The sequence below is a fragment of the Haemaphysalis longicornis genome, unplaced genomic scaffold (genome assembly GCF_048455015.1).
Source record: "Haemaphysalis longicornis isolate Haplotype H1 unplaced genomic scaffold, Haemaphysalis longicornis Haplotype H1 scaffold_7, whole genome shotgun sequence".
NCBI classification, from domain to species: domain Eukaryota; kingdom Metazoa; phylum Arthropoda; class Arachnida; order Ixodida; family Ixodidae; genus Haemaphysalis; species Haemaphysalis longicornis.
This window is the reverse complement of record NW_027526422.1, coordinates 92,378,539-92,399,748: the sequence shown is the minus strand read 5'-3', so window position 1 is coordinate 92,399,748 and position 21,210 is coordinate 92,378,539. Positions and strand designations below refer to the sequence as shown.

Sequence of the window (21,210 nt, the reverse complement as noted above, 5' to 3'; positions counted from 1 at the left end):
CTTTCGATAAGCGCTTTCACTCTTTTCTTCGCGTCCGGAACCACTGCGAAAGCTATAGTTATCGCCAGAACGGAGCGGCACTGCGTGATTTCCTTGTCGCACCAGATACGCCTTCCATTTCTGCTTTGTTTTTGTGGCTTTTTTTTTCGTTCATTGCTGCAACTGAAGGAAAACCGGCCAATAGCCGCTACATGGCCTTAGTGACGTAATTCGAGCCCTCGAAGAACGTCAAGACGGGGAAAGAAAGAAAAATCTTTTCAGCGAGTTTACAAGTTATCTGATGGGCATAGAGCAGTAATTTTTGGATGAGGTACTTTGCGAACCCCTAATCTAAGCAGTGCGTGTGTTGGGTGACTACGTTCTCCAAGCATTTAAGATTTCAAGAATAGTTGAAAAAAGTGTTGCAGGGTCCCTTTAATCGTGACGAACTTTCATTTGACGGCCTCCTTTCTCCTTGAAATAAATTAGTATTCTAAAACCCTACCGAAGTACAATCAACGATTTACCTCTGGTCAAATCCCCCCCCCCCCCCAGTGGGTTCGCACCTAAAACATTTGTCTCATCTCATTATCATCATCATCATCACGAATACCTCTGGTTCCTATACATCTAAGCTGTTTCTCTCTTGGGACGCCCTAGCCCTATTTTTGCCTCCGAACTTTCTTATTTCACCCCTCTTAACGGTCTCCCTCTACCTCTAGCTGAGCCGAGTTCATTGAAGATCATGAAGCAGAAGTTTCATTAAAGAAAAGTAAGGAGCTGTGTTAAACCTACAAAAAAATTGGAACGAAGTTCTTCCTCCTGTTCGTGCTCTGGACCTTGTCCTTTTTTTATAGTTTTGTTCTTTTTGTTCTTATTGTTCTTGTTCCCGTCGTGCAGTGTTAAACATGCATTATCTGACACTTTCACTGTTACCTCGTCTACCCGTGTTTTTTTTTTTCGTCGTCGTTTTCTTTCAATCATTTTTGTTATCCTGCACACAAGTTATCACGGTGGAGCGCCGAGTTTCCAGGTTGAAGATACCTGAAATTAAAAAGTGAGACTACATCCCAGCTCTATCCGATAGCAATTACAGCGGGCTCAACGAAGTTAAAGCACTCGGGAGCGCAAAACCAGTTAAGGTTACACCACGCGAGCACGGGTAGTCTCTCGCAGAAGAACCTCGTTGAATTCTAAACCTTCCAAACCAAGAGAAACGTGTTCGAGTTGAGCGCATTTAATAATTACTTCAAAGTGGTGGCGCTGCTAGATTTCGAGTGAACAACTCACTCGCCAAATCATGAGAGAAAAAAAAGAAGAAATCAGCAGAACGGAGGGATGAAAGTGCAGTAAAGAAGTCGTGAGTGCAAGCTTACGAGTGCAAAGCATGGGCACTAAATTAAATTTCAGGGGTGATTAGGCGAATCCTTGTTCCGGCAAACTAAGTGTATCTGCGGCGTCACGGTCTTGAACATTTCGCAACACTTTGAAAGGGCGCTTCACTTTCTCGACGAGCCAGGTTATTGAATAGGCTCTCTTGCCTTTCTTTATTTCTTTTATACTTACTTTAATAAACCACTTGCTTCAAACGTTTTCTTACTATTATCCGCCGTTTCTATTACGAAATTTTTAAGCGGGAACTTCAAACCGGCGAATTAGTGAGCACACGTGCGCAATCGGCAGTATAGTTAGGTGGTAATATACATGCCCGCTGGCGAAAGCGAAGTCGAACGTTGCGACTCAAAAGAAGCCGAAGAAATAAAAAGTAATGAATGAATAAATCATGCACCGCTACGTCTAACGACGACGATGGCTGCGCGCGAAGCTTTCTTGTAATGGATTCTTTGGTTGGCCGATCCCACACTTCGAGTATGTGCTCCTCCGCAGGTACGCATCACTTTTCTAGAATACACACTGCAACTCTCTGGTGTGCGCTCCGTAGGCCTAACGTTTGGGTTCGGGGTGTACAGCGCGAATCTGTGGGCCTCCTCGATTATCAGTCCCGGATCGTCCTCGGACTGCCCGAGACGCGATCTGGCGCTCGATTTTCCCATGTAATGCTATGGGACTTCCGGTCCGAAAGCAGTCCTCGGACTGCCCGCGGACCGTCTAGGAGCGGCAAATCGAGGATTCCCTGTACCTGATGCTTGGCGTTCGCTCCGACTATGTCGAAATGGAGCAGCCGGGTAGACGCCGGCTTGATAATGCAAGGGACCCATGTTCGATTCCAGCCAAGGGCGGGTTTTGTTCGTTCCCCTCACCCACGATCATTCATAATCACCGTCAGAGAAAGTTGGCATTGTAATTGGCGTACAACGGCATCAGTCCGGACACTAATGCTTCGTTTTAAAATTTACTTATAATAGAGAAGGGGGTATTCCTTACGTAGGGAATAAGGGGAGCTGGGATGGCTGATGGAGAGAGATCGGTCTCATAGCGGGTGTCGACTCCCGGCACGTCTTACCCCCGTGCTAAGCAAATTTTACGATGCCCGAGCAGAAACTTCCAAAGGGTCTGCGGGATGGAGTTCCCGTCAGGAGTGCGAGTCGTCCATTTTTTACGTGAAGAGGTAGACAAATTTGCCGTAATGCGGCAAGTCCAGTGAGGTCCCAAAGGAGGTGCCGGATGGTGGGTCGGTCGCACGACACGAGAGGCAGAGGCATGGGCGCCGCCAGGATTTTGTCTCGAAAGAGGAAGGGGGGGGGGGGGGGTGAAAGGGGTAGCAGGGTGAAAGGGGGAGGGATGCGAGGAGTGGGCAAGTGTTGGTGTGGCTAGAGGGGACAAGTGCCCCTTCCCCCCCCCCCCCCCCCCCCCTCTCCGACGCCCCTGGGCAGAGGTTAGGGGTCGGGGTATGGACGAGAAGCCGTCGGGCCGTTCCTTGCATCCACATAAACACAAGCTCTAGCAATGGAGATCAGGGTGACGGCAGAGCCATGGCGTACCTTTCGTAGGTTGATTTAAAGTTCGCGGGGACCCATCTTATACTCACACTAAAAACTGATCTTTAATCGCATTATTTTTCTCGCCTTATCCGCACGGTCTTAGAAAGGCTTTTTGTGAAAAATACAATCTCCTTTGCTCATTTGCGACCGCGGCTCATGTTCAAACTGCCTTTTCCATGACTTCTAGAAAGTATACGATAAAGTACAGCATAAATTACTTCTTTGTAAAATTAACCAACTTAACCCAGACGCGACAGTTTTATGGATAAAACGATTTCTTCTGAACCGCTCGCAGTACGTATATTATGCAATAACCAAGAATCCTTCCTCAGCCCTGTTCCCTCTGGTGTGCCACAAGGCTCGGCGTTAGGACCTCTCCTCTTCTGTAATTTAGATTAAGGATGTACCTTGCGCATTTCGTCTAATTTTAACCTGCTTACCCATAACTTCATAATTTTTCGCGAAATTATGAACCATGACGACACTTACTGGCTGAAAAAAGAGGCATTATTATGCATAATGATTCCCGATGCAGGGAGCGATGCATGGAACTAAACGCCAATAAATGTAAAGCTATGTGCGCCATACACGTGGCGTCTTCGGCTGCATTACATTATCTCAACAACGTACCTATCAAAACCGTAACGTGTTACCAATACTCCTAAATATAACTTCCTCGCTTTTATGGTCATTGCATATTGAACAAGTAATTAACAACTCCAGCCGCTTTTCTTGGCTGCATTCATCGAAACTTTTCACATGCTACGATTTTATTGGGGAACTCCAGCACAAAACTTTTGAAAAGTCTGAATTATAATACGTTGCATCAATATGTGATCCGGTTGGTGAAATTTTAATTAACTTTCTCAAACTTGTTCGGAACAACTCTGCATGATTTATTAGAGGCAATTACAACAGAGCGTCCAGTGCAACATCGATGAAAAATATATTCCGCTTGTCACAGCTCGCCAATCGACATAGATATTTTCATCTTTGTTTATTTCGTACAATTTATAATCACGATCCCAACCTGCACTTTATTTTGATGCCTCGGCTTTACTATGCTTCTGTCTGCGTTGATCACCGACATCAAGTTACGGTCACTTCCTGTAGAAGAAAAATTTTTTTTAAGTCTTTCATTCCTCGCAAAGCTTATAAGTGGAACCACCTTCTTCTACCAGCCGCCGCCATAGAAAACTATTTTCAGTTTCGAATTACTTAAGGTAACACTGTTCAGGAACCACCTCACAGACTAACTTTTTGCTGCATCGTCTTTTTTTTTTTTTGCCATCAAATGATTGTACCCACCCCCCTCTGTAACGCCTTTGCCCTGGAGTGTAAACTATTTAAATAATGAAACGAAAAGCCAGCAATAACGATCTCTGCAATACGTAAGCAACACATCTATCCGAAAAAGGTTCGCAGGGTTTCTCCCTGAGACGACGTAAAGACGAAAGCCTGAATGGCGATGAACTGAAGGCAGACAAGTAATTCCACTTGCTTCGGTTTTCTTTTTTTTTTTTTCACACTCACGTCAACCATCCGCATATCCTTATTCCTTTCCCGGTGTCACTATCTTACCGGCAACCATTATACTGACGGTGGCCTAAGTTTGTTTCGCAATCCACGTTTTTCAGCTTTAATTGGTCAGCCTGATTAGCTTTACTGATTGCATGTTCGCTCGTTCGGCTGCTCCCTTGCGCTCCGTTTATATGCGGTGTATTGGCGTGGACGACCACCTCTTGCTACTGCCCAATTGAAGCTCGCGCCTCATGCGCTTTTTTCTTGCGAAGGGGAATATTATTTTAAAGCGAAAGCTCTACTAAGCGATGCATCCCAAGGTCATTCATCCCATCGAAATGAACTTCAGCCACAGAAGCACAAGTGGGGAAGGTGCTACTTCACGCCACGTTATACGCTGTGGAGAGGCGTCCAACTGCGCTCGGTCACAGCCTCACCGCCGCGCTGCCACGTGACTGGGTGAGAGTTTAACTTCTGCTTCGGCGACGCTTGCTCACTCACTCACCATGGCCGGCGCGCCGGCTTGGCCGTCTGTGCGTGCACTTCACCGTTCACTTGTGATAACTAGGTTACAAATGTTAAACCGGACCCATTTTTCTTTGCGATGGTCGCAGCCAGCGAGAGCCAGGGAATCCCGGACTGAGGATCCCCTTCCACAGGGCGGGGGCCCTAACAGCAGCACGTGTTGTTGAAAAAAGTTTTATTCGTTCATTCATTCGCTCTAGCGCGTTGACGGTCGGCTGAACAAGGAGACACGTAAGACTTCGACATCAGCAACCCAGTTGATCGCTAGCATGAGCTTAAACACGAATAAAACACGAACGGCGGTTTGACGTCCATCAAATGATTCCAGGGAGCCCGCGAGCGAATGAAAGCGAGTGACGTTAAAAGTGCTTGCAAACGCTGTTCTTGCTGCCGACGTTTTGAGTCCGCAGCGTGCCGTACACTGATGTTCTCTTTCTCCGAACAACAAACGCGAGCATGTTGGCGGAAAAGCTATGTGCAATGCGCCATCGTCGTCGAAAGCCTCGCTCAGAGCCAGACTACGAGGGACAATGGAATCAGAATGCGACGACGGCGATGGCAGGCACGCGCGCATCGCGTCATCTTTGAGCGTAGCCTGTTCTTTGTGGGGTGCGCTTCTCCTGCGAACGCGCGAGGAATGCGAAGAAGCCGCCTTTCCAGCCAAGAGCACGTAAGATTGTTTCTCTTTTTTTTTTTTTTCACGCCTCTAACATTCGTCGCACGCATTCGGCCATTTCCGGAAAACGTATCCTGGCCCGAATGTTGGTGTTGTTTATAGGTTTCGTCGTCGTTGTGGCGGTAGCGCTCCCGAGAAAACTAGCCTGGAAAAGAGAGAAGCCTATCCTCTCCCTCTTATCGTAAAGTGCGCCTTGATGTCTGATCCGGGAATTATGCATTTACGATCAGGTAAAATGGAATTCCCGCTTCTGTTGGCCGTTGAAAGCTCAGTTTTGAGGAGTGCATAAAACGCGTGAATTTGAGTGTGTTTGCAGAAAAACAGTGATTTCTTGTCCTGCCCTTTTCCTTTCGATCAGTTTTTATGCGTTAGCATTGTTAGGCGGCTCCCTCCAAAATCTGCCTGTCTGTCCGTCGGCAACGCGAGGTATGATGCCTTCAATAGGTATACATGGGCCATATCAGGTGTTTATTAAAAAGCCCCAGCCCTACGGCCTGGACGACAACCATGTGACAAACAATATGTGCGGAGATTAGCAGCTGGAAAGAATGTCTACGCGCTGTCTGCCAATTCACACTGAGGAGATTCCGCATTTTTTCCCCTTTCTTTCCCTGAAATAATAAGACAAGGGAAGCTCACTTCCTGGCCACACGCTCCTGCCAGTATTTCCATTTTTGGATGATCAAGATCATTTAGGGCTCTCAATCACCACAAGCTTTCTTATACGAGCTTCTCTCTGATACCTCCCAAGCTGATTTTCGCGCTTTCTGTTTTTCGTTGCCATTTGTTCATTTATAGAATTACTTTTCATCGCTATGTGTTGGCTTCGTAGTCTAGAATTAGCTTCAAGTAGCCTTTTTACGCGATCCTAGGTTCGGCACACTGTAGTTAAATCCACTAAATAAGCTAAGCGTATATTTAGTGGTACTAACTCTCACTAAATATGGCCAATAAACATACCCTAAATTGTCGCAAACAGTCTCCTTATTAGGAATAACATTTTAAAGCGAAGCCTTGTACCTCTACAAACCAAGGGTTCTGTCGCAACCGTCGGCGTCAACAGGAAACTCCCGCGAACATAAAAGAAATTACTGGCACCACCAGGAACCGAACCTGAACCGAATAGAGAAACTGAGCGTGAGCCCGTTGTCTTTCCAATTGAGCTACGAGCGCACGCGGAGACGGGGAAGACAGACGGTGCACTCACCGAGTACAGCTACGGGTTTGCCCCCTGCGTTCTCGCTGAATGCCACGTGATAGCGTCACGCGAGCTCTCGCGCCGCTGTGCGCTCCGCCCATAGCTCGTGTAGCGGAAGTGTGCGCACCAGGAGTTCGTCCATTTAGTCTTCAAAGAGTTCGGACTCGTGTGCAACACCGATACCAAACGACCGACTACCATCCGTGGAACGTGAATTGACTTAACGTTCCCGAAGGATATAACTGCGGTGAAAACGCAAAGTCTGAGTGGGAATCACACCGACCATAAGGCCGTTCTGAACGCTGTGCTGAAGTGAAATAATGAAGAAATGAAATAATGAAGAAGTGAAATAATGAAGAAATAATGCTGAAGTGAAATAATGTGCTGAAGTGAAAATAATGAAATAATGAAATTACAGGTACAGTGTAACGTGTGATTAACGCAAGCGGGCTGTAGTCACCCGGGGTAGGTGGTGTGTAAAGCTTCGCTTCCCAACCACCTCCAGAAGGCACACTGGCCCGCACTTTTTTCCTGTGAGTTTTTCCTGCATATTGTTGATTCCTAAAAAGTCAATGGCAACGCAGTGTCATGTGACAAATCGTACATGACTATAAGGGTAATTATAGCTCTATAGCATATTTAGTCTCGCGCTCGGATGACCACATATTTCATACATACGCACGTACCGCATAGCTTATAGCTGGGCGATTCGAAGGGAAGAGAAAGCGAAGTTGCGGAACCCTGGTTTTAAGTTGTCGTCTATATAGCAAAGGCAAAGAGCGAGCCGGGTTTTTAATAAATTTATGCAAGAACTTCGCACATACGCGTGCGTTACGAAGTACCCAGAAATATCGAAATTAAGTGTTTTTTTTTCTTTTTGCGATTTCAATCCACCAACCATTTAAGCTCGCAAGATTTTTACCGGTTTTTTCTTTTCTTTTTTTATGTGGCTGACGCGCTTAATAGCAGCTATGGGAGCGGTTTGAGACTTTTTATGCGCCACCAGACAAAAAACCATTTGGATAGCGTTCCCGTTCGGGCTCATTAAAATGCAGTCGGCATTAAACCTTCTGGGGTTCAAGCTCCAAGAATCGCGGGGTCAGCAGTATTCGCTGCCTAAGAAAGCAGTATTAGCGCAGTCGTTGCGCAAAGACAAAAACATAAGAGGAAGAGAAAATACGAGGCTGGAGGCTGCTACGCTTCGACTACCATTCGTAATCCGGGTCCAGCTTGGCGGAAGTCTTCGCGACAAGAAGTGGCCTTGTGGCAAATGGTTCGAATAAAACGAGTCGCTCGGAGACGACACTGCATTGCGCAAGACGCCGCTGCACTGTCGCCGCTGCCGACTTACGTAAATCTGTTACTGGCCTCTGTCCGCTGCGTTGGGCAATACTTACACGTTGCTTCACTACTGGACTATAGTTGTAGTAGCTGGAACGTATGTTTCTAGAGTGCGAGTGGAAATACTTGATGATCTCCGCTTGATTGTATTCCGCCACTTACAGCTGGACTCGGCTTAATCGTTTAGCCGTCCCACGAAGAAAAAGGCACCAATCGGCAGTGAACATCTCGCTGTGATTGTGACTCAAAGTTGTCCTTTTTTGGGGACTTTATGACTAGTGCGTCGTATGTTGGCAGTTGTTAATAAGCAGGTGGACCCATGTTTTTCTTTTAAGAACAAATAGCTAAAAAAAAACGAACACAAGAAACAGAGTTCGGACAGACACAGCGCTCTCTGTTCGTATTCTTATTCTTGTGTTTCGTTGTTCTCGCGTCATTCATTCTTTCTAAAATGTAGCGACTTGTCCAGCATTCCGTTTGAGCAAGGCGGACCTCGCCTTGCAGAGAGTGCCGGAAAGCCATATGTCTGAACAGCACATTTTTCACACAATCCACGGCCAATCACGAAGCCTTGCAGAGGTTTGTGTCCTGCGAAAAGTGGAAGGACCAGTCGCAAGATGTCTCGCCGGGTGATACAGTTTCCATTTGAGGAAAGAACGTCCTCTGTAGAGACATGCATGCTGGGGTCCTTCCTGTTTTGAAGTTGTTCAACCCTTTCAGCCCTAATTTTTTTTGTTTCAAGGAAAACGATGTTTTCTGTGTCTTTTGTTAAATATTGGGCCTCCATAAGCCCACAAACAATAAAAGTATTTGCTGGTTTATTAATGACGCAATTAATCAAAACAACTGCCAATTAAACACTTTATATTAAGTAGAAACATCTTTGAAGTTGTTCAACCCTTTCAGCCCTAATTTTTTTTGTTTCAAGGAAAACGATGTTTTCTGTGTCTTTTGTTAAATATTGGGCCTCCATAAGCCCACAAACAATAAAAGTATTTGCTGGTTTATTAATGACGCAATTAATCAAAACAACTGCCAATTAAACACTTTATATTAAGTAGAAACATCTTCTTTCCATGTTTTCATAGACGTTATGACTCCACGAGCCTACAAACAAAAATGAGCTTCGTAGTTCACGTGCTTATAAATTTACAGCTTGGGAATGAAACTAGGACCTCCGCTTTTTTTAGTGTCAAGGTCGGATTTTTGTCTTCACTGGAGCTTCTTCTTTGTAGCACCCAGTTCCACTAAAACGCAATAACGGTGACGTCTATCGCAAAAGGAATCACTGAAGAACAATTCCCCAGAAAACTAGCAGTTTTTTTTTTTTTTTTTTCTCTGTGCGCTAGAGGAACTTTTATGTGATGGCGTCAATTGACACCACCAGGGCCGAAAAGGTTAAACAAGACTGAATGCTCCATCGCATGTTTCGGACAATCCATTAACAAATGTGTGTCGTCACCTCGTACACCACATACTAGGCAAAGCGGTGATGAGTTAAGCCTCGGCTTATAAAGCCCCCGCCGGTGTTCGCTCTGAGCTTGTGCGAATTCGAAACAGGGATGACGTTTCTGCTCTAAATGGGACTTCACAGACGGGAGAGAGGATTACCAGCTTCGGCGACGCGTTCTCAAACAGAGCACCGTTTATCATCTAACAAAGCCTAAAAGAGCAAAGAATGTTGTGATCTCTCAGTGAAAAGAAGGCACTCAGCCTTTAGTTGTCCTCAAACATGGCTGGGCTCCTGAATCTTGGACTCGAGAGGGCTTGTAAAATGCATTTAAGGCTGTCTGTAGTGTGTTATAAGCGCTTACGTGCTCGCGAAATATTTCTCGCGGAAATCTTGGCACGGGTGCTTCCGAGTAGGGGCGTAATCCAAACTTAACTATAACCTGGTTGTTATTCCTGGTTTACTTTTTGCCTCCTTCCTTCGTTTCTTGTAACCATAGTCGCCGCTTAATCCCACCGCTGTGAGTGTGAACCGCCGCAGACGGCAGTCTGCAAATCCGCTCCTCCCGGTTTGCGCACATTCCGGGGTACGCGAATGTTTGATAGCGAAGCCGGCTATGGCACGGTCCCCGGAAGTTTTCGCGAACGCTCGGTAGCTCTCAATGTATTATTTATTCTTTTGAAAAAATAACTCTTGTGCTGGTTCTAAACGCAAGAAGTACGGAGACTCTGAAACGTAACGTAAATATTACACCTTCGCTATGCGTGCTAGGCGATTCGCTTGCTTACCGGATATGGGGAAAAGTTAATCTTCTGTACGTGTCGACTGCATGAGTACATCGATATAAGAATGCGCGTGCTAACACGTAGTAACTCAGCGTGTGTGTTTAGGACTTTTAAATGTTGCCTGAACACCGTTTCTCCTGCAAAAATCCTTTATAAATTACGAAAATTGCGCTGACTGGACATACAGAGGAAGGAAGGCAAAGAATGCGCAAATCACAACTATTTATTTGCAGGAAAAGAAGTTGCCTTAAATAGGCTTCTTATAGTACATAAAACCATAAAAAAGGCAGATAGTAAAATCGATAACAACACCACAATACTAAGTTCCCGCCTACCGCAGGCTGTCTAAAAAACAATATTCACTGTTAAAAAGTGATAAAAGGGGTATCACTTTTTAGAAATGAATTTCGTTTTTGAGACAGCATGCGGTAGGCGGGAACTTAGTATTGTGGTGTTGCTATCGCTTTCACTATCTGTCTTTATGGTTTTATGTTATATAAGAAGCCTATTTTAAGCAACTTCTTTTTCTGCAAATAAATAGTTGTGAGTTGCGCATTGTTTGACTTCCTTCCTCTGTATGTCCAGTCAGCGCAATTTTCGTAATTCGTAATGCGCCAACTAACCTAACAGCACATTTAACTCAAACACCTTTTGTTGGTCAAAAAACGCCATTACGGGATGTTCGCCAAGAAACCGATATACGTGCTCCCTTATGGGCCAATAGCGGGATCCATACGTGCTTTCTTTCGTTTTTATTTCAGTCTATCGTCTTAAAGACACCTAAGAAGGCTTATTGCACAAGGTGTGGGGCACAAAAAAGTAAGGTCACGGAATACAATGTATAAGAACACGAAGGCAACGTAAGAAAAGAAAATATAATGTCGAAAAGTCACGGCTTATTTCTGTGAAAGTGCGACGTCACATTTTAACCAAAATTTATCTTTTTCTCAAAGAGAAAAAGAATCCCACGCCCCTTTCTGAAAGCAAAATTGTTGAAACGCGAAGCTTTCTTCGATACAAATGCGAAGTCCACAATCCAATCAGCCAAAGTCCAAATCTACAACAACGCTGAGCTAACCAAATGTTAAGTTATGATTAGCAATAGCTTAATGTGGGTTACTTGGTTCGACATGATCACAGGGTTTAAAGGCGCAAGAAAAAACGCGGACACTAGAAGAGGAAACAACCAAAGACAAACGAAGCGCTTCGTTTGTCTTGGTTGTTTTCTCTTCTAGTGTCCGCGTTTTTTTTTTTTTCTTGCGCCTTTAAACCCTGTGATAGGTTATGATTTTCAATCTATTAGTTTATGATTGAGTCATCCGAATGGGTTGATTCGGTGAGCTCGGCGTTTCCGTTGATTTGAAATTCGACTGATTGGATTGTGTACTTCGCATTTGTATAAGAGGAAGCTTCGCGTTGCGTCATCATCACCGTCGTCGTCGTTGTCGTCGTCGTCATCATGCGGCCTTTGTCAAAATCCAGTGTGTAAATTTGTCTTTCCTGCAGTTCATTTTTTTCTGACAACGCCACAAGTGTCACATAGAAAGCTTCGCTTTCAACGAAAGCATAAACCTGCGTCCGCTGTATGATGGGAACGGCGTCTGCTCTTTCGCCGCAGCCCCACGGATGGGAGCTTTCCCGCACGGACCCCATGATCAGCGGGCGGGCCTTCACGCAGTACGTCCGCATGCTCTACCTGTCCGTCTCGTCGGCCACCCTCTGCGGTACGTGCATTTTTCTATCTTTTTTGCGTCACAATCTTACTCGTGTGTGCCTGCCAGCTGAACAAAATTACGGGGGATGCTTAGAACTTCCCAGGAATGGGAGGGCGAAATCCTAGTTGGATTCCATGTTGACCTTCCGTTGGACTTTAACGTTGCGCTACGTCCGCCACTACTCGAGCGGCCCCCTCAACAGCCCCCCCCCCCCCCCCCCCCCCCACCCCGCCGATGCTCGTTCCGCTTTCTCGCCGTCACATCTCCTCCCTCTCCTCGCCTCCTGTTCGCCTCCGTCGGTACCTTCACCGCTCCAAACGGCCCGTATTGCCTACCATAGTCCGGCGCAACTGTTTCCCTTTCCCGACGCGCGACACCTGACTCGCGCTCGCTCCGACCTCAATTGCAACTTTTTCATTGTACCACCGATTTTCTGTACCTCACAATACCGTGTATAAAGCATAGAGACCCTTTCACCTTGAAGTGACAGGTGGTTTGGCTGCGCCAACTACCAATTATCGCGTGAAAGCTCATTCTCATTGGACCAAATTAACCATTTTCTTGCACCAACTAAGGCATTAAGAGGCAGTTGTTATAGCGGTTCTATAATCAAATGATTCGCAGTTACTATGTGAGTGGTGTCTTAGGTGCAGGTGTCTGTTTACAGACTTTGGAAACGTCCTATTCTGTCAGTCAAATTCGTCATGTGTATGGTCATGGGTCTGGCGCGACGCATCTCTTCCTTAGACATTTCATACCATGATTCCTATACACTTTTTATGCTTCGCGTATATCCACGCGGGCGTCGTTCGGCGCAAAGCAAGCCGACAGCGTCTGGCAACGCGCACTCGACAGGTGCCGCGTCAGAGGATTTGTTCGTCGACAACAAGCAGCCAGCGTGTCATAGTCGGTAAGGCAGCGCTTCCGCAACCAAGAGTACCGAGATCGTATTTCTCCGGCATCGTACTTCTTTAGCTTAGAACAGGCTCCGTTCAAATCCGAAGTCTAGGTCTCCAAGCTCTCGCACTAAAATAATTTCAGTGCCATTATGCTATGTGAAGGTGGATGACAGGAAAGCTGTTTGTAGGTTGTTGGTCAACCATAAACTCCCACTTAAACCACGCCGTCTTGCCAGGTAAACGTTGAGCGGGATTGTAGACACGCCGACGCCGTGCGTTTCCCGCTTTTCCCGTGCATTTCCAGATGGGTATCGCGCTTATTCTTGGCATACGTGGCCCGATCGTCGTCGGTGGCCTCCTTCCGGCGCGTTCGCGCTCATCGCCGCTTCTTTTTGTTTATGAGTAGGCTTCACTGTTTGACACATAATGTGGGAGAGCCAGCTTACGACGACGAAGCTTGCACCGATATTTTTTTTAAGCCGGCTTCACTTCCAAACAAAAGTGCATTGCTGTGAAGAAATTTTCTTCAATGGCATTATACGCTATCGCATCAAAATATGACTCTCTGGGGGCGAACAGGTGGTCGAGGGGAGGCGTGAGCCGAAATCAGGAAGAGTGGAGCGGCTTTTCTCGGTATATGCACGCAAAAAAAAACTGGAGAGTTAGCCTATAACAGCTCCGCTGTAATAACTACAGGGCGCCTAGGCAATTCTATGTGTAAACGGTGACAGCATTACGTGTAGCTGAGTTATGTCGCTAGTTAAGCAGTGCAACGTACCTTCCTATATTGTATGTTATTATTTTGCATTCTTAGTTTAGCCCGATTTCGTTTCAAAGAGGAATAATTAACCCGGATTTTTTAGTAGTCTTCCAAACACATTCTTCTCATCAGCTGTGCACTACGGAAGAGTGATTTTCCGGCCTTGTGCTTGACCTCTTTTGTGAAGTGAAATGTATTAAAGCTAAGCTTTCTTCGCCTCACTGATGGCGGTGTCGTAACCAAATCTCACTGCAGGAAAGCTAACTTTGCACAAAGGGAGGACACAGGATGACGATGCTAGAGGGGATGACGATAATGAAACAAGAAAAAACCCTTCGCGTGGTCTCAATCGAAGTCCCTCGCGTTATGAAGCCGACGTCTATCCGACTGCGCCGTCATCGCATCCGGGTCACTGAAATGCGACATCAAATAGCGATGGGTCAAAGTCAAAGCCACCGCGATCAAAAGTCAAAACTGCGCGCGAGTCAAAGTCAAAGCTTAACGAGTCAACGTCTAAACCGTCTGCGCGTCAAAGTCGAAACTCGGAGGACATCCAAGGAATCCATCACGAGGAAGCTTCGCGTTCAACCATCGTCGTCGTTTGAAGGAGGGGTGCATAATTTTGTCTCGCCCTGCGCTTCAATGCACGGAATTCCACGCCCTGAAGAACTGTCCACCGAGCCAGTTTCCCTTCCAACTCGCTCGCTCTGGGCACGCCGTAAAGCGAGGCATCGGAATGCGCAAACAAATGCCGTAATGGCCCACTTCGTTCTCGCTTCCGTCACGCTTCGAACAGGACGGGAGGGTACACGCGCACACAAAGCGTCGGTGCCACCGTCCACATGCCTTCCGCTGGCTAACGAGCGCGATAACACCGCGCGCCGTGTAGTCAATTTAGTGGCCAAGGCCTCCGTGGGCTATCAGGATCCAAGGACGACGCTCGACGTATATGCACCGCACGCACCGACATTGAACGCCGTCTGCATATCCGCGTACACGTTGCACTGCTGCTTAACTAGTAGGATGATGCTTCAGTCGAACCCCCTTTCCCTCTACAGGGTGGCCCGCCGAGGCCAGTCGACGATTCAGGGCCGAACCATGAGCCAGGACGGCTTTACGTCAACATGTGCGGAGCTCCGTTGATTGCTTTCCGTACATACTCCCGCCGCCCTCGGTTGCCTGGTCTCGGACCGCGAATAGTGTGGAAACGGTTGCGTCAAAGGTGCACTGGGTCATCTTTCTCGCGTACGGTAATCATCACGGCCTGAATGCGCAGTGTGAGCCCAAACCGACGAAGGGCGCGGTGATGCGGGTAACATTCCTGACTAGGACCTAATTACGGCGTAATTAGGCGAACGACATTTGATGATGCACACGCGCCCCGCTGGCGTGCCCTAGTTGCAAGTTGTTTGGCCTAACAGAGGACATGGAAAACGTTACGCTACTCCGTAGTTTTACGGCGAGGGCACCGTTACGCGGAGCAGCAATGCACAAGCGCCGAAGTGTTCTTACGTAAGGACCACGCTGTCTGGTAGACGACGTACTGAAAGAACAACGTTGTTGTTGCAGTGGCCGAAATCGGTTTCCCCTTGTAAAATGCAGGGTGTCGAACCTGAAAAAAAAATGCTGCTTCAGTTTGGGTTTGGGTTCGGATAAATTCATTTCGTTCCGGTGCAGTTCCGGTTGGACTAAATCACGTACAGAACCGGTTCGCGAACCGGTTAGTGGGCAGGTTTGATGAGTTCAATCCCTAGCGAAGAGAGAAAAAATGTTCAGTAGTTTAAAGCAAACACATAAATGAAATGCAAGCAAAAATTCCAAAATAAAGCTTTCTTCCAATAACAGTCGGGCAATTTCAAAAACTAAACAATTGAGACATATTAACCTTCGTGAGAATTTTAGTTTACATAGAAAGAAGGTTCAATCTGGGAAATACATGGTATTGCAGGGAAGTAGATCATTTTTCTCTTTGTTGGAAATCAATATTAAAATAAAACCGTTGTGATTTTTTTTTAAACTGTCACAAATTAAAGTAAATGTGGTTTTTTATCACAGGACGTGAAAACCTGTTGCATAACTTGCGGAATTTAGAACGTACAAAGCATGAAATGTGCCTTGCTAGCTGTATTGCGGTGATATACTGCAGTGGTTTGCGGCAAACTTCTGACGCCAACGTAAACGAAAAATACCCGCACGAAATTGCCCGCTCAACGCGTCCTGAGGAATTAGTGATCATATCAGACACCGCGGCGGCCGCCGCCTTTGCTGGGATGACAAAGGAAGAGACGTCTAGAGAAAAACTTATCGATGGCTGAAGGCCGCGAAAGAGAGCAGAAAATATTCGTGAATGAGCTCTCTGCGGAATAATTTAAAACAAATTTACGGATTTTCTTTTGTTTTTCCTCCCGAACACGCTGTCAAAAAATCGGCGCGTTTGATGCTCCAAACCTACGCCTGCGCTATGAGGCTGAGGCACATCTTGTATTGCAAGGCGGGAGAAAAATTTTGACCACCTGGGAATATCGACACATAGAAGCTTTCGTTTTTCGTCTACGTCAGATAAACGGCCGCCGGGAACATGCATCCTTGCCAGAGGTTTGGTGACTGAACCGCTCTTGAGGATAACACGTGTCAAATATTTACTCTTTTTAGGGACGAAGCCCCATATGCTGGGGCTGTTGGCGACTCCTGTCGTCGTCGTCGTAATCGTCGTCTCATGTAGTCACGGTACTAAAACACCGGGAAACTTGTTTAAGCCTCGCGCTGGAGCGCTTCGTAACGCGTACTAAAAAAACACAGGGACACTCGCTTACGCCTTGCGCTAGAGAGCTTCGTGCTTCAAAGACGAGAGACTTTTACAGCAAAGCTGTATACCCCCAACGGTTTCATCTCCGTTGGCAAAAACACCAAGGCGGCAAGAATACACTCATACATTGCATGCTTCGCCCCTCCCCAGGTTTGACGTTAGTGGAGGTGGCCCGGGATTTTTTTACGTGAGCGACCTTTCTAAGTAAATAATGAAATGCAACAAGGAAGCCCGCTTCGGGAGTGGGCCTTCGCCGTTGCGAGTGCAGCTATCTTGTGGTCTGATTGCTACCATACCTGCAGTCGCAACGAGGGAATTGAGGGCAAAGTTGATGTTTTATATTGCCTGTGGGATTCCGAAAGTGCGTCTTACTCAGCCCTACACTCCGCATGCGTGACCAGCAGCAATATACCAGGATTGCTGCACATACCTTTCTCCATGTTTCGACCACGTGTGGATGGCGCTGTGATTGTTATGAAGGAGAAAAGTACGCGAGAGATAACGAAGTTGACCTTGCGTGAGAGAGAAAAGCCGCGAATGATAATGACCGAGCACTATCTGCAAAGGGTGGTCTAATCGTTTCATCGTGAACCGGTAACCGCTATTTACTTTTTTTTCGGTTCAGTTGCGGTTCGGTTTCAGCGTGCTCAGAAAATAACGGTTCGCATTCTGGCTCAGTTGCGACAAACATACCGGTACGAATCCAGATTTCGGTTCTGTTCGATTCAGGTTCGACACCCCGGTATAATTTTGTTTCGATTATGATGGATTTGGTAGGTGTGGGTGGGGTGTATTTTAAGGAAAGCGTTACTGGCAAAGAACGGGTTCAAAGGTCAGAATTGGTAATTTTGCATTTAGGCATGCTCAGGATATTTTTGTAGGGGTGTTCTCCACGTAGATAAAAGGTAATACCGGCAAAAAGAATTAGTTTTCACCCCCCCCCCCCCCTTCATACGCGTAACTTTACTGGCTCTACTACCCCTTCCCACCCCGACTTAGAAACGGAGTGGGGGTGTAAGGCGTTCGACAGTTCCGATCCTCAACCCCCTCCGCCTCCAATCCCGCAGTAGAAAATTTCGGTTAACCCTGTCGAAGAAATTATCATGGCAACAGTATAATACTTAGCCTCTGTAGATAAGGCAGCGCCTTTGTAAAGACCAAGGAAAAGCTTAAATTCTAGAAAGGTAAACAACGTGCCAGTGAAAAAAAAACAGCTAATTCAGCACGTGACCGAAGACCTGGCGTAAGTGAGCTGCATTTTTGTAATTTTGACTATTGGGCAAGTCAGCGTTGGAGCTTTGAAAACAAGGCATAACGCTGATAGACGTTGGCGTGGTCAGAGGGCACGTTGGACTCTCTCTTTCAACGTCCTCATCAATATGAGGGCTACCTTGTTTTCTCACGTATTTTCACGCACTCGCCATGTGTTCACCGTTAACATGAAATAGGATATTGCTGTTGGAGCATGTTGTGTTAATGATTGTTTGTGCGTGTGTGTGTACCGCTCATTTCTTTCGCTCTGCTCGAGAACCAAGCATTATCTCATTATACCGCGTTTTCTGCTCTACGCGACTGTTGTAAATTACTTTGAGTGTGTTCTAGAGGCCACTGCATTTTCCTGGGAAGGAGCATACTACTAACCGACCAAACCCCGCATCACCCGACTCATCAAGGTCTACCCGCCGCGGTGGCTCAGCGTCTAATGCGTTGGGCTGCGGAGCACAAAGACGCGAATTCGATTCCCGGCGGGGCAGCCGCTTTTCTGATGGAGGCGAAAAGCGAGAACGCCCGTGTGTACGAGATTTCGGCGCACGTTAAAGATCCCCAGGTGGTCAGAATTAATCCGGAGCCTTCCACTTCGGCGCGCCTCATCGCCTGTGTAGCGTCGGCGCGTTAAACCGTGCCCAATCAATCAAACAATCAGTCAAATCAACTCATCAAGGGATAACCGGGCAGCTTCTGATCATTCAGCTGCGTGTCCGCCCTCTGCATCTTTGGCGGTTTTATTTTCGAACACAACTTTGCTTTATTACAACTTCCTTCGTATACAGTAGCCGACCGATTTTTCGGACCTGGAGGGGAACGAAAAGCAGTCCGAATAAAAGAGCAGTCCGAAAAATCCGCGAGTCGCAAAAGCGAACTTTACTTCATTTAAATAAGACTTAAGAACTTGCGAATGGTTGCGTGCCTTAAATTCCTCCTTCGTGTGCGAACGCCTGCTTGCATCTTTGCAAGCGTCACGTTTTCTTCACATTGGACAACAACGCCGAAGCGTTGGCAATGCCTTGCATTGACGGTTGCGGCGGTCGCCTCGCGGAAGCGAAGTCACTTTGCGCACGATCTCATCATCCGTTAGCTCCGCGCCCAACATTATGTTGCTGTCCACGGCATCAAAAATGTCGCGAAAGATCAAAGTTGGTTACCCCGGCGACAGTCAAGCCAATCCCCATTCAATCCAAAACCAGCCAGGTGCTTAGGATTCAAAATGGCGTCGACCTGTAGTCGCACCGCGGCTGTGCCGCGAAAACTTTTCTCAGAAAATCGAAATTTTGGATTTATTTTGTCCGAAATATCCGTTGTTTATATACGTTACTCCTATTGGACAACTGGCAGTTCCTCGGGGAAAGTCCGGAATATCCAGCAAGTCTGAATTTTCGAAGTCGGTCGGCTATAGGTTACTAAAGCAGCAACATCCTTGCGTCATCGTGCCCTTCGTGGGAGCCCTTCATACAGGTATCCGAAATCCACAATCCACATCGGTGCATAAAATGCAACTGTTAAAGCACGTGCTATTAAAAAGTAATAATTTTCTGGCGTCCACAGACATTTGTGCAGCGTTTTCTAAAAAACAAGCGCTTTTCCATTTGATAAGAAAGGCGGGTAGTTTGCTGTGCTTTGCTGTGCTTTGTTGTGTGCGGTAGTCGTTACTGAAGGCGCTGCTGCCAATTCACAATGCCAATCCCCCTTCCTTTCAGGAGCGGCCAACATCCAGCCGGTGGCCTGGTACACCACGCTCTTCGTTTGCTTCCAGGTATGCGCGGATTCGTCACAGTCTGTGATAGGCGCTTACGGATACGGTTTCGAATATTACGAGAAATTATTGCGTCGATGTCATGGTGATGACGAGCCAAAATATTGATGGACTACCACTCAGGAGTTCGGGTCGCAATGCAAAGAATGCTGTGTATTGAAGGGGCCCTGCAACACTTCCCTCGACTTTTCTCTAGATCTTAAAGGCTTTCAGACTGTAGTCAACAAGCACATCCAGTACTTAGAATACGGCGTCACGAAGTACCTAACCAAAAAGTACCTCTAAATGCCCATCAGATAACTACAAACTTGCCCAAAAAATTCATTTCCCTTTCCCGGTATTAGCGTTCGTCCAGCACTTGAATGACGTCATTAGAGCGGTGTAGTGGCTATTGGCGAGCTTTCTTTCAGTTGCAGCAATAGACAGAAAAAATCGCCACAAGAGAAAAAAAATCCCTTGCCCATAGAGAAAGCCCAAGAGCCCTTGAGGAAAAATCGCCACAAGAACAAAGCAGAAACGGAAAGCGGATCTGCTGTGACGAGAAAACCACGCAGTGCAGCTTTATTTCGGCGACAACTAAAGCTTTCGCAGTGCTTCCAGACCAGAAGGAGAGAGTGAAAGTGTTTGTGGAAAGTGTCGCAGAGTCTTTGTAATTCATCCGCTTCATGTTTTACACGCATGCACGCACTCAGCCTAATTATGTTTTTGAAAAGCTCCGCTTTTAATGCAGACGCAGGAAGTGCAACCTTTAAATAGGGCGCACGCTCCCGCCATCACTGGCACTGCATTTTAAGTAGTTTAGAAAACTAAATGAGCAAAGGAAGGTCAGTGGACAGCAAGAAATTGCACCTTTTTACAGCGTAACGTGCGAAATAGCTCAGGCGCCTCGTATTTCGGCCAGTCGCCCTACGGGTACAGGCTACGCACATAAAACTTGGTCTGTTTGCTGAACCTAATCGTGACTCAATATGCAATTGGTTGGTTTCCCTGGTCATCTGACCATTAATGCGCCAACTATTCAGAATTTTTACACAGCAGTAGTATGCATTTTCAATTCCTGCGCCTATGCGTCATCGCACTTTTTTTTTTTTTTATTTCGCTCGTTCACTGATTTGGCGTTCACTAAACTTTAACAGGCACTTTATCTCCGCGTGATCCTAACTGCCGTATCGCGTCATCATCAGCTAGGTCGCGTTTCCTTTTTGGAATGTTGTATACCGTATTTTCGTGTGTATAACCCGCCCCAAAAATGCAAAAATGTCAGTGGCAAAAAAGAGCTGCGGAAAATAAGGAGTTCTTTTTCTTTAGTGCAGCTTCATGGCAATGCGTGTTGTGCCGTGAAGCTGTACTGCGCGTTGTGCCGTGAAGATGACCTTGTGTGCAACACTGAAAACTGCGGCTCAAGTGATATCTCTAGCGAGAGCAGTGACAATGAGTAAATTGTGACTTTTGCATTGCAGTCAGTGTATTCTGCTTGCTAAATATACGCTTTTTCTGTTTACATAGTATGTGATGTGTTGCCTGAGTTGCTTTGGTTGCTTTGGTGCAGCCTTTCCTGTATCAAATGCGCGGGCAATACGCG

General features: G+C 46.6%; 1 protein-coding gene across 2 annotated transcripts in view; it reads left to right on the top strand.

Moving 5' to 3' along the window:
• Positions 1 to 21,210, top strand: part of LOC144146101 (uncharacterized) — a 281,191-nt gene that overhangs the window by 235,172 nt on the left and 24,809 nt on the right. For both annotated transcript variants that reach the window (XM_077678046.1, XM_077678047.1), the window contains 2 exons: positions 12,036 to 12,141; positions 19,573 to 19,628. In XM_077678046.1, the coding sequence (XP_077534172.1) occupies positions 12,036 to 12,141; positions 19,573 to 19,628 (162 nt within the window). The remainder of the gene's footprint in view (positions 1 to 12,035; positions 12,142 to 19,572; positions 19,629 to 21,210) is intronic.